Source organism: Bidens hawaiensis, unplaced genomic scaffold (genome assembly GCF_021521415.1).
Source record: "Bidens hawaiensis isolate Kalapana, Puna unplaced genomic scaffold, B.hawaiensis_p1.1 tig00017951_1, whole genome shotgun sequence".
Classification (NCBI taxonomy): domain Eukaryota; kingdom Viridiplantae; phylum Streptophyta; class Magnoliopsida; order Asterales; family Asteraceae; genus Bidens; species Bidens hawaiensis.
Genome location: NW_027492710.1, coordinates 257,100 through 269,562, shown reverse-complemented (window position 1 = coordinate 269,562; position 12,463 = coordinate 257,100). Strand labels below are relative to the sequence as shown.

Here is a 12,463-nt window from a genome sequence, read left to right as displayed (position 1 = left end):
CATATTAATGGAGAATGACAAAGACATACTAACCTTAAAGTCATGTTCAAATAAAAGTGATTATTCTGATTTAACAGAATAATAGAAGATTTAAAATTGCATAAAGTGAATATAGTGATTCTTATTTATAATAGTTGAAAGTATTGGATAAAGAATGTATAAATCTTGAATACTAATCCCCTGTTATTAATTAATATTGTGGGAGTTGTTGGAATATTTAATTAATCGATATATATATTTTAGAAACTTATAAAATAAAAAAGCAAAGATTTCAATACTTTATAATAGATAAATTGGTATACATGTACATTATAATTATAATATTCAACTTCAACAATTTAATGATAAACACTATAATAGGTATTCTCTATATTTGCAATATTTATACAAAACGTTTTGAGAAAATTAAGAAAATATACATTTTCCCGAGTTCAAATGCACATGAGAAGATTTAAATTCAAATTTGAAACAAATCTTATATAAAAAGTTATGCATTGTTGCTCGAATCCCAGTTTAAAAAACAATTTTTAGTTTATCATACAAATCTAAATTCTTCGACAATGATGTACCTTTATTTGCCTTAATTTGCAGTTACCTGTGACTTTAAAATTATATTCTAAAAAACCTTCAACGCCAATTTTAATATTTCTTTATTTTTCTTATTTCACCATTAATGTTAATGAATGAATCGATTATGATTTACATATAATAAAAACAAACTTGAATTTATATACTGGCATTGCTTAAAATATAAGGACTATATATTAAAATATATGAATAAAATATGAGGAAGGCTATAAGAATGACAAGTGACAAAAATAAGTAGTCTCTTCTATTAGAATATGTAGATTGTTATTTTGAAAACAAATAAGAGCTTTTCAATTTTCACGAAGAATCGCTAAACTTAAAACAACATCACAGTGTGTAAGTTTAATTTTGAATACAATTGAATGAGAATAAATGGAAATATTTAAAGAAAAAAAACTTACTCGGAATAAATGGTAAAACAAAAAAAAAGCAGATTGAGGTTAACGAGACTTTTCAAATTCTTTTGAGGGTATTTAAGTAAAATGTGATGAATTTCTAAGGATTTCATACTTTCTATCAATGTGTGGAAAGATAGCACCATTTTTGTGAGTTAATGAATTTGGTGAAATTAATTTCATTTCAAATTCATACATAGAAACAAGATAGTAATTTGTACAAAGTATGCGAATATTCCGGGCATGAGTATAATATTTGCATGGCAATATTATGGTCCGTACGTGAAACCACATTCTTCGATCGTCTTCCTTCCTCTCACCCTTTGAATCCTGTAATTCATTCCCTCTTTCAATCTTAGATTACTCAATAACCCGCATGCAATGCAAACCGATCGATGAAGTTGAATTCGATCTTTTAATTTAATTAATCCATTTGAAAAATGAGCAAGGTGTTAGATGAAGCCGACGCTAATGCCTTGTCTGCTCTCGCCACCGCTCCTCCACCCTCCGGCAACCGTAAATCCCATTCCCACCAGCTCCGCACCAACACCGGCACCCATTTCTTCAAACGACACGTCAAACACCACCACCATCGCAAGCACAGCCTCGACGACGCCACCATGAACGCCTCCGCCTTCTATGATTACCCCGAAGACCAAGACGACGACCCTGATTTCTTCCCTTACACCACCATCGACGACCATCAAAACCAAACTCACCCTTACAATACTAATATTAATAATAATAGTAATCATAGTAACTCATTCCAAGAAAACCACCAGATGCCAGAATTCTCTGGCACTAGTGGTGGGTCCGGGTTCTTTAAGGCGCCGTCCAGGTCGGCTGTCCACCCTGGCCGACCCACGGCGCTGGAACTCCGACCCCACCCCTTGAGAGAAACTCAAGTGGGCAGGTTCATCCGTACAATTGCCTGTACGGAGACCCAGCTATGGGCCGGGCAGGAGTCCGGGGTGAGGTTTTGGAATATTGCGGATGCGTACGAACCTGGGTTGGGGATTGGTGGGAGGGCTCGGAGAGGTGATGAGGACGCGGCGCCTTTTTATGAGTCGGTGAATACTCCGCCTACAATGTGTTTGATGGTGGACATGGGGTGTAAGTTGGTGTGGAGTGGGCATAAAGATGGGAAAGTTAGGAGTTGGAAGATGGATCAGCAGATTAAAGATGATGTTTCGTTTAAAGAAAGCCTTTCGTTTCAGGCGTACCATCGGTGCTCGGTTCTTTCCATGGTGACTTCTTCGTATGGTAACTAGTTTACCAACTGCGTAGTGAGGTTTTGGGTTGACATATCTGATCTGTTTAAAAATGGGTCATTGACCTTATTAACCAGTTTAGTTAAATAGGTCGACTTGCTAACATGTTAGTTAAACATGCCAACCCGTTTCATTTGATTAGATAAATGGTTAACCGGGTCGTGTTTGGGTTACAAAATTTTTAAGTGTGTGCTTGTGAAGGTTGATGGCTTTTATATGAATAAAAATATGAGTCGTGTTCTGTTTGACCTAATTAACCCATTTAATTAGTTAAACAGGTTGACCTGTCAACATGTTTACTTAAACATGTCGACCCACCAACTTGAATAATACACTTACAACTTGATTATCACCTGCCAACACGTTTAGATAAATGGGTTAAGGGGTCGTGTTTGGTTAAACACTTGATGTTTTTGAACCTGCTAACATGACACGATTGACACCCCTCAAACCATGCTTGATGGTTAAGAATTTGGTCGCGTTATATCATGTCCACAATTTGGTGAAAGTTTAAACCATTTGTTTTGATTCTGCAGGGGACATATGGACTGGGTCTGAGAATGGAGTGATAAAGGTTTGGCCATGGGAATCGGTTGAAAAATCACTCTTGTTATCGCCTGAAGAATGCCATATGGCGGCCTTGCTAGTTGAACGGTCTTGTATCGACCTTAAAAGCCAGGCCACTGTTAATGGTGTTTGTAGTATATCTTCTTCAGATGTCAAGTACTTGTTGTCTGATAATGTCAAGTCTAAAGTATGGGCTGCAGGTTCTCTCAGCTTCTCATTATGGTATGATTTCTCTTCATTCTTATATAGAAAATATATATCTATGATGACATATAAATTAACATTTGATATTAGTGAAACACTTGCGAAACGCGGTTACTAATAATCTGAAGCAAAATCTGGTTATCCAAATATTAATAACCGAGTATTGCAACTACAGGGATGCTCGCACTAGGGAACTTTTGAAAGTCTACAATGTAGATGGACAAATCGAGAATCGGGTTGATGCACCTTCGGAGAAAGATCCATCTCTAGATGAAGAAGGTAGTGTAAAAGCCGGGTCAAAATCCAGAAAAGAAAAACAAGGAGGTAGTTTTTTACAAAGATCAAGAAACGCATTAATAGGAGCTGCAGATGCAGTTAGACGAGTTGCAACAAAGGGTACAAACGCATTTGCAGCCGAAGATGCCAAAAAAACCGAAGCCCTTTTGCTTGCACATGATGGAATGATCTGGACCGGATCTTCAAACGGTGTTTTGGTCCAATGGGATCACAATGGCACCCGTTTGCGTGACTTTCATCACCACCATTGTGCAGTTTTGTGTTTTTGTACTTACGGGCCACGGATATGGGTCGGGTATGTGAGTGGTATGGTCCAAGTGATTGATCTTGAGGGAAATTTGATAGCGGGTTGGATGGCTCATAACGGGCCCGTTATCAAAATGGTAGTTGGGAGTGGCTCGGTTTTTAGTTTAGCTACACATGGTGGTATACGCGGGTGGTATATTTCGTCTCCCGGACCTCTTGATAATATTTTGAGACCGGAGTTGGGGAAAAGAGAACATATGTATAATACACTTGAAACGGTTAAGCTAATGGTTGGTACATGGAATGTTGGTCAAGGAAAACCGTGTCAAGAAGCGCTTATTTCGTGGGTCGGGTCACAAGCTTCTGATGTTGATATTTTAGTTGTTGGGTTGCAAGAAGTTGAGATGGGGGCAGGATTTCTTGCAATGTCTGCTGCTAAAGAAACTGTAGGATGTTTGAATTATTTTAATGGTTCTTCACATTTATATCGAGTTATTGCATTATAGATAGGGGTGTCAATCGTGTCATGTTGACAGGTTGTGGGTTGGCGTGTTGAATTGTTCAACCTGAAGTCTTTTTAGTATATCTTTCTTTAAAAATCTTCAGTAAACTTTTTAAATCATCATCAGGATTAATAATATTCCTCTGGTAAAACATCATTTTTGAGACATATGAATTGCATTTTGCACTTATTGTTTGATGTCAAGTGCAGATAGGTGTTGAAGGGAGTTCTAACGGACAATGGTGGCAAGATGCAATAGGGAAAGCTATGCGCGAAGGATCAAGTTTTGAACGCGTAGGATCTAGACAGCTCGCGGGCCTACTCATAGCCATTTGGTATTTACTTCCACAGACACAGATTCATACACACTCATTACAGCTTTATGTGATAATTAAACAACTTTGAGACCAACTTTTTTACTTTGTATATTGTTCATAAAATTTCTATCTTTCGGTTCTTGCATATGTTACATTTTTGTAATATGTCATCTTTTAGGGTAAGAAAAAGTCTTAGAACACATGTTGGGGATCTTGATGTTGCAGCAGTTGCCTGCGGCTTGGGTCGGACGTTTGGCAATAAGGTATGCATATTGGGTAGCTTAAACGTCTTGTTTTTCATTGGACGTGGTAATTTTGATCTGTTACTTAACAGTTAAGTTGGCAAAATAAAAAATAACAAAGAAGACAGGCTAAATTCCCTTTTAATTTGTTTTTAGTTTTTTATAATTTTAAACAATTTACACAAATAGTCTCTAAGTGTAAAAAGACTAAAATGCCCTTGCATTTAACAGTATTTACACAAATATTTGGATTTAACTGAAACAAAAATGAACACAAAGTGATCTTAAAATATCATCCTTTGTTGCCAGGGTGGTGTAGGGTTGAGACTGAGAGTTTATGACAGAATAATGTGCTTTGTAAACTGTCACCTGGCTGCACATTTGGAAGCTGTCAACCGCAGGAACGCAGACTTTGATCACATATACAAAAACATCACATTTGGTCGATCAATCAACAATGCATCTGGTATGGCGCGATACCTGTTTTTGTGTTGCTCTCTTGCCTTCTCCACATATTTATTTTGGGTGCTTTATTATTCCTTTGGCTTGCTATGGTTTCTCCTCATTCTTTCAGCTAGTGTCTCCTCTACTGCGGAAATGCTTCGCCCCACTAATGTAAGTATATTATAGTAACACAACCATTACTATTACTATTACTGTTATTGTTGTATCTATAAAAAGTATGTTTAAGTTAGTTTGTATGTAACAGTCAGTGGCTATTAATCCTGATGAGGGGAAGCCGGATCTAGCAGAAGCTGACATGGTTATCTTTTGTGGAGACTTCAATTACCGTCTTTTTGGAATAACGTACGACGAAGCGCGTGACTTTGTTTCTCAGAGGAGTTTTGATTGGCTGAGAGAAAGGGATCAGCTTAGAGCGGAAATGAAAGCCGGGAAAGTTTTTCAAGGAATGAGAGAAGCCAATATCAGATTTCCACCAACTTATAAGTTTGAGAGAGGGAAACCTGGTTTAGGAGGTAAGATTTAGGAAATTTGGAGGCGGGAAATGGGCGAGTCGGGTGGGTTTGGTAACGGGTCAAACCTGTTCGCGTAGTCCAAAATCTTGAAAGTTTTACGCTCAAATAGTGTGTCAAATATGATCAGAAAAATAATGTTATTTCAGTAATAATTCGTTTTTTTCGGTAATTTAAGAGGTTTGATGCATTAAAAATATACACTTTAGGCTACTTTTGATCAGTTAGATTCATTGTGCTATTTTCTTCTTAAGCTCATTTTAGGATTTCACATGTTTGACTTATCATGAAGGTCAACTTGTACACAAATGGATTGGTTGGGTTGACCTGATACATTTCTGTAATTTTTTTTGAATTTGTTTGTAAATAAATTTACCGGTCTCCAGTTTAGCTAACTTTTCTATTTGACTTTGAAAGATTAAAAATAGCCTGAATTGACCCGTTTATAAAGTAAACCGGTCAACACTGCCACCTCAAAACATAATCTGCATTGACCCGTTTATAAGTAAACTATTTTTTTTTGTCAGGGTACGATTCTGGGGAGAAAAAACGGATACCCGCATGGTGTGACAGAATATTATACCGAGACAACCGCTCTTCACCGACATCAGAATGTAGTTTAGCATGTCCTGTTGTTGCTTCAGTTTGGCAGTAGGTCTATTTGGTCAACTTTAATCTTTTTACACCTATTTATTTGATTTAAATCATTATTTTTCCTGTGATGGCATTTACAGGTATGAAGCTTGTATGGATGTAATAGAAAGTGATCACAAACCCGTTCGGTGCAAATTTAAAGTCCAAATTTCCCATGTGGACAGATCAATAAGAAGGCAAGAATTCGGGAAAATATTCATGTCAAACGAGAAAATAAGATCTATACGCGAAGAATTACGTTGTGTTCCAGATACTTCACTTAGTACAAACAAAATAGTCCTTCAAAATCAAGAAACACGGTCTTTATCGATCACGAATACAAGCAATAAAGAAGATGCAATTTTTCAAATTTTATGTGAAGGTCTTTCTGCCATTAAAGATGGTGAAGAACCAGAGTACAGAAACAGAGCTTCTTTTGGATTTCCTAGGTGGCTAGAGGTAATTTCAAGACTTGAGAGTTGACACCAGAGGTTGGAAAACAGCATGTCGGGTTGGGCTGTAAACGAGTTAAGCCAAGTTAGGTTGGGGCCGTTGGGCTCGTGCTTAGCTTGTATACAAACTGAGCCGAGCTGGCTCATTTATCTTAAGGAGTTTAAATGTTGAGCTTGAGCTTAGCTTGTAAAAAGCTTGAACCAGCTTGTTTATTTAAAAATATATTTTTAACATACGTATAACGCATAATCAATAAACTACAAGATTTACAACCTTTATACACGCGCGCGCACACATATTAACATTAAAAAGAACTGGGCTTTAATTTAAACAAGCTGACGAGCGAGCCAATGGGCCTGGTTCAGCTAGTTTACAAACTAACTGATTTCGAGTAAGCCTCGAGCTTTTTGAACAACCCTAATGTAGGATGGGGATGAATGACAGACTAAAACAAGTTCAGGTCAAAACGGGTCGCCAACACTTTTTTGTCCAATTATTTGATTTCTGTAAACAATAAAAAACATAACCTAGTTTGAGAAAAATCTTTTAGGACAATTGTAAGCATTTGAATACATGTATCGAGACAGATTTCGACCCGTTTTCATTTTTCTCAAATTTTTTATTAGCATTTTACCAGTCTGACCCGTGTTACCAAACACTTACAACCAGAATTGACCCGTTTTCATATAAATTGGTTGAAACTGCAGGTGGCCCCTGCTATAGGCATAATAAAACCAGGAAACACAGCAGAAATCTCAATACACCATGACGACACACACGCTTCAGAAGACGACGGGGGGCAACAGTACTGGCATGGTGAAGACACGCGTGACAAATTAGTTATATTATCAGTAGTAATTAGAGGCAGCAAATCAACCGAAACAAGAAGTCACCAGTGTCACATTCGCCACTGTTATTCTCCCAAAGAACAACCCGTTGCGCACGAACCATCAACAAAAGGTCACAGTTCTAAAAAACATCAAAGTTCTCATCATCGGTCATCTGCTAAACATAATGATAAGTTTAATAATCACCATCGAAGTAGGCATGAGCATTGAGTAATTAAATTTTAAAACTAGCTAGTAAGTACCGAACGGAAAATAGAGACAAGAATCTGCGGCTCCACGGCTTCTTGATGTATATACACAACATGCTGACGCGGTGTCAGATTCCAAGATTCTTGATCCTTTTTAACAACAGGTTGATTTGTATTTTGTTGTTGAATTTTGTGCATTAGACAGATTAAATTGTTTCTTTTTATTTTTGTTGTTGTAGTAACTAATTTTATCATTAAGTAGTGTAGTCATGCAACAAAAAGATTCTAACTTGCACTGGATTTTATGGCAATTTCGACCCGTTATGGTCGATTCTGGTTATGTTTTATTTTATCTCAAACGGGTCAAATGGGAAAGGGAAATAAAAGGCACCATATAATTTGTGTGACCATTATGTTGACCCGTTTTGAGCTAACCTCTACTTTCAAGTTGTATTCGCAATCTAGACAATCATGACATAAGCATAGAAGATAACAATAAACACAACTTTTCCTGCAATGATATTGCGTACTATAGATTATATACAAACATAGACGTTCGTATGATTAGAATTTATTACAGAAAAAGTTGAATACACTCACAAGGACAACCGATAGACGTTCATCTGGCCTCTGGCCCGATAGCAGTCACCTGACCCAGGCTTGGGGTTTAGGGTCTGATCCACAAGTAGCTCCACATATGAATCTATTGTTAACCATAATTCCAAAAATACCCCTGAATTCGATTTCTTCTAAACGGCATACATTCTCTTGTATTTCTCACTGTAAATCTCATGATCAGATGCCATTGACATTGAATAGGAATGTGAATTAGTTTCGGCCCGTCTTATATTCCTCATTTTAGTCTCCTCCAACCTATGCCTCACAACACAATAACACATTGACCCGATTGTAGTCAACATAACCGTGGCACCAATAACTGTGGCATAAATAGCAAGCCACCTCTCGTGGGACCCAACAACCACATAAGTCAACGAAATAAACGCGATCGAGATAAAAAGACACGCCAACCACATAACCTTATTAATCACAAACATAAGTTGTCTCTTCGCCTTCTCTTCAATCACCACAATAGATGTCTGAACCACCACAACCGCCAACGAGATGAAAAGGGCTAAACTGTCAAACAAAAAGAATAATATAAAAGCAGCATTTGTGGCTATATTCGCCTGTCCGAGGGTAAACCCGTCTTTCTTTTCCTCAACATATTGGCCCGGGACAGTGAAAATGGCTGCAAAAGCAACCGTAGCAATAAGAACCGCAACCACAGTGGCTGAATTTATGGCATTGTTTAGCCCGCTGATGTGGAGCTTTTTCACCTTCTTTGCAATCTTGCGAACCCTAAACCCGGTGTTACGGGTCTGTCTGATTTGAGATTGAACATCATGTTTTATGTCACTAACTGTCTGTTTAAGTTGCTTGGCGGCACTAGGCGGTTTACCATAGTCTTTAGAGTGAGCCGCTCCCGCTTCTTTTAAAATATCAACCATTTCTGTTAATTTTAAGGTTTCTGCAATGTCAAGAGGTGTCTCTCCCGCCTTGTTGACCGCATTGACATTAATATCTTCAAATGATAACAAGCATTTCACAATCTGTCAATTACAAAAGTCAATACTCAACAATAATTAGTTATAATTCAAAACATAGAGGGTGAAAGTAAACCTTAGTGCGGCTTTTTTTAGTTGCAATATGGAGAGGTGTATTCCCCTTATTATCTTCTAAACTCAAAACAGTTGGATCAGGTTTAATTAACTCAACCACCATGTCCATATTTTGACCCTTGACTGCCATATGAAGGGCGGTTTGACCTTTCTTATCATTCCTGAAACCGATAGTCGGATCTTTATTCAATACCGATTTTGCCACTTCCAAATGACCCATTCTTGCAGCAGTATGCAGCACAGTTTTACCATTGTTTCTGGCTATCTTCGCAAGATTTGAATCAGCATCAAGAAGCAAGTTGACCACGTCTACGTGTCCTTGAGCTGCAGCCGTGTGTAGAGCCGTTGAGTTGGAAGTATCCGTAGTCATAACCAGATTCGGGAACGAATTCAAAAGTTCCCTCAAAACTTCTGCAAGATTTCACAAACAGAACAACTTAAAACACATTTATACATGAGGTGAACAAACTTTAAAATACTAAGCTATACCCTACCCAACAAAGTTTCTGGCTTATTAATGCCCTTTCGATCCTACATCATTAACTTCTTGAATAATCGACAATAATCGACATCTACCGAATTTCATGCATTTATTACACTTTTTGATTACTACAAATTCAAACATAAGCTAACAAGTGAATTTCACATATACAAAAGAGTAAACAATACCTAAATGTCCTTGTTTTGCAGCAATATGGAATGGATCATAACCATTATTAGCAGCAATTGATGCAGTTTGAAGATCAAGATGTTTCAAAAACTGAGATACAATATGAACATGTCCATTCTCAGCAGCAACATACAGAGGAGTCTCACCTTCTTGATTTTGTTTAGACAGTGCATCAAGTCCAAGACTTTGAAGTATCTCTAATACCTTTGATAGATTACCTCCTCTACAAGCCAAATGAAGCATAGAATCACCTCTTTTACCAGGTGAATCTTTGGTTTTTCTGAAGCTCATCTGTCTTCCCATGGCTATTCTAAAACTCTTCTGTTTTTCCATGGCGGAAACCCGAAAACTTTGCTGTTTTTCCATCTTTCCCAACCGGAAACTGATCTGTTTCTCCATAATTGTTAACACCCAGAATCAAAGATTGAATCTTTATGATGATTATGTGATCAAGACACCTAAAAACATCAAATTTTCATGTCCCAGTGTGCAAAAAAACCCTAATTTTTAATATAAAGCGGAAAAACCAGCAATTGAGTTAACAGTTTAACACCCACTGAAATCTTTATATTCTTGATTTGAAAGTGATTCAAGAAACTGCAAATGGGTTGAGACCCAGAATTAAAGATTGAATCTTTTGATGAATAAGTGAGTAAAAAACATCAAATTTCAATGTTTTAGTGTGCAAAAAAACCTAATTTTAGATGGAAAGTTGAAAAGACTTGAATTGAGTTGACACCCACTAAAATCTTTTAAATTCTTGATTTGAAAGTGATAAGGGGTCAAGATTCAAGAAACTGCAAATGGGTTAAGACCCAGAATCAAAAGATTGAATCTTTTTGATGAATTAGTGAGAAACACAATAAATAAAAAAAACATCATATTTTCTTCATGTCCCACATGCAGTAATCCCTAGATTCTTGAATAAAAGTGAACAACTTTTTGATGGATGTAAAGATTATTATGTGATTTGAGTGCATGTATCTGAAATGGATTGTTGATGAGTTAGGCAGATGAATAAAAATAAATGAAGGATAGATGGCCGCCATGGTATGTAACATAAGGATGAAGACAATTATGATAGGGAAGGTGGGAACCACATGGCATATGGATTAACTGAAGTGTGGGACCCGCATCGGCTATCATTCCATAAAACAAACAGAAAGTGCATTCTATTCGGACAAAAGTGGTTATAAGTGTCAAACGTGTCGGGTTGGTAGGTTGGCGGGTTAACAGGTTGCGGGGTGGTAGGTTGACGGGTTAAAATGTGCAACCCGAACCCGACCCATATTATTATTCGTGTCAAATATGTCAACCCTAACCCGCACACACATAAATTCGGGTCAACCCGATCACGACCCGTTTAACCCATATTTTTAAACAACTTAATTTATATAATCATACATACAAATTATAATAAAATCAAAATCATATATTGCAAAATTAAAATGAAATTTAAGCATGAGTTGATTTAGATATAGATGGATTTGACGATATGTTCATGTATATTGGTGAATTGACAGGAGAAATGCATCTTGGGCAATGAAATTCGGGTCGAGAATTTAAAAGTTTCGTACATGAAAAATAGAATTTAAGAGGAGACTTAAGAAGGTAATATGGGGAATGAAAAATAATTAAATTCTTCAACACATTTTAGAACTAAAGATGGAATATAAAATTAATTTTAAAGTATCTAAAATTAAACGGGTTAACGGGTCAACCCGTTTTTATACAGGTCAACCCGAACCCGACCTGTTTAGAAAACAGGTCAACCCGAACCTGACCCGTATTTTAAATGGGTCGTGTTAGCCGACCCAAAACCTGTTTTTTTTCGTGTCGGTTTCGGGTTGGGTTTTGGGTCGTGTCCAGAATTGACACCCCTAGTTATAAGAGTGGTTAAATAATCATCAGTAAAGTGTAAAACAATTTTTTATAAAAGAATAATTTAGGTCCTTTAGGCTATGTTTGTTGTGGATTAGCGTAGGGGGCGTTAATCATCGTCCACGTTGGAGCCGCCTTCACGTTCCTTACTGCCCCTCTGTAGAGGGTGTGTAACATCCGTTCACGTTGCTAAGCCTGCAAAAGCAATGACATATCTGCAATGGCGTGGGTTTATGTTGGTGGGCTTACACCACAATGTATAGCCTTAGTGATTAGTCCAAGTCGCTATTGATCTTTGTAGCAACACATATAACCTTTTAAGGCAATTTTATATCCTTTAGTAACATATGTAATGCATGCTTTAAACATCATTGTTTGTGCCTTTTCAAGGGCGAGGACAGGAAATCTTCGATCATCCTTCCTCAAGAACGCTAAAACTGAAGAGGCGTGTGAGCCAACTCTTTTGCAATTTTAATAAACAAAAATTTAAGTAAAAGATATGAATAGT

General features: G+C 37.2%; 2 protein-coding genes across 2 annotated transcripts; one reads left to right on the top strand and one right to left on the bottom strand.

The window, feature by feature from the left end:
• The first annotated feature begins 1,341 nt into the window (after positions 1-1,341).
• On the top strand, positions 1,342-7,940 carry LOC143555040 (type I inositol polyphosphate 5-phosphatase 13-like). Its single transcript, XM_077044674.1, has 10 exons — positions 1,342-2,246; positions 2,791-3,043; positions 3,201-4,014; positions 4,281-4,405; positions 4,566-4,650; positions 4,939-5,244; positions 5,339-5,606; positions 6,131-6,254; positions 6,338-6,695; positions 7,397-7,940. Exons 1-10 carry the CDS (start codon positions 1,424-1,426, stop codon positions 7,745-7,747), a joined length of 3,507 nt encoding a protein of 1,168 aa, XP_076900789.1. The 5' UTR covers positions 1,342-1,423; the 3' UTR covers positions 7,748-7,940.
• A 300-nt stretch (positions 7,941-8,240) lies between these two features.
• On the bottom strand, positions 8,241-10,726 carry LOC143555062 (uncharacterized). The gene is made up of 3 exons (XM_077044693.1): positions 10,074-10,726; positions 9,406-9,815; positions 8,241-9,335 (listed from the first exon to the last, which is right to left on the bottom strand). The coding sequence occupies exons 1-3, from the start codon at positions 10,471-10,473 to the stop codon at positions 8,475-8,477; spliced, it is 1,671 nt and encodes a 556-aa protein (XP_076900808.1). The 5' UTR covers positions 10,474-10,726; the 3' UTR covers positions 8,241-8,474.
• Between the last annotated feature and the right edge of the window lie 1,737 nt (positions 10,727-12,463).

Bases quoted from the DNA above. Each gene is read 5' to 3' on its own strand.
- LOC143555040 (XM_077044674.1), top strand. From the start codon at position 1,424: ATGAGCAAGGTGTTAGATGAAGCCGACGCTAATGCCTTGTCTGCTCTC. The intron at 5,245-5,338 runs GTAAGTATATTA...TGTATGTAACAG, and splicing joins AAATGCTTCGCCCCACTAAT to TCAGTGGCTATTAATCCTGA. The intron at 5,607-6,130 runs GTAAGATTTAGG...TTTTTTTGTCAG, and splicing joins AGGGAAACCTGGTTTAGGAG to GGTACGATTCTGGGGAGAAA.
- LOC143555062 (XM_077044693.1), bottom strand. From the start codon at position 10,473: ATGGAGAAACAGATCAGTTTCCGGTTGGGAAAGATGGAAAAACAGCAA. The intron at 9,816-10,073 runs GTATTGTTTACT...GAAATCTTGCAG, and splicing joins TGCAAAACAAGGACATTTAG to AAGTTTTGAGGGAACTTTTG. The intron at 9,336-9,405 runs GTTTACTTTCAC...TGTAATTGACAG, and splicing joins CTAAAAAAAGCCGCACTAAG to ATTGTGAAATGCTTGTTATC.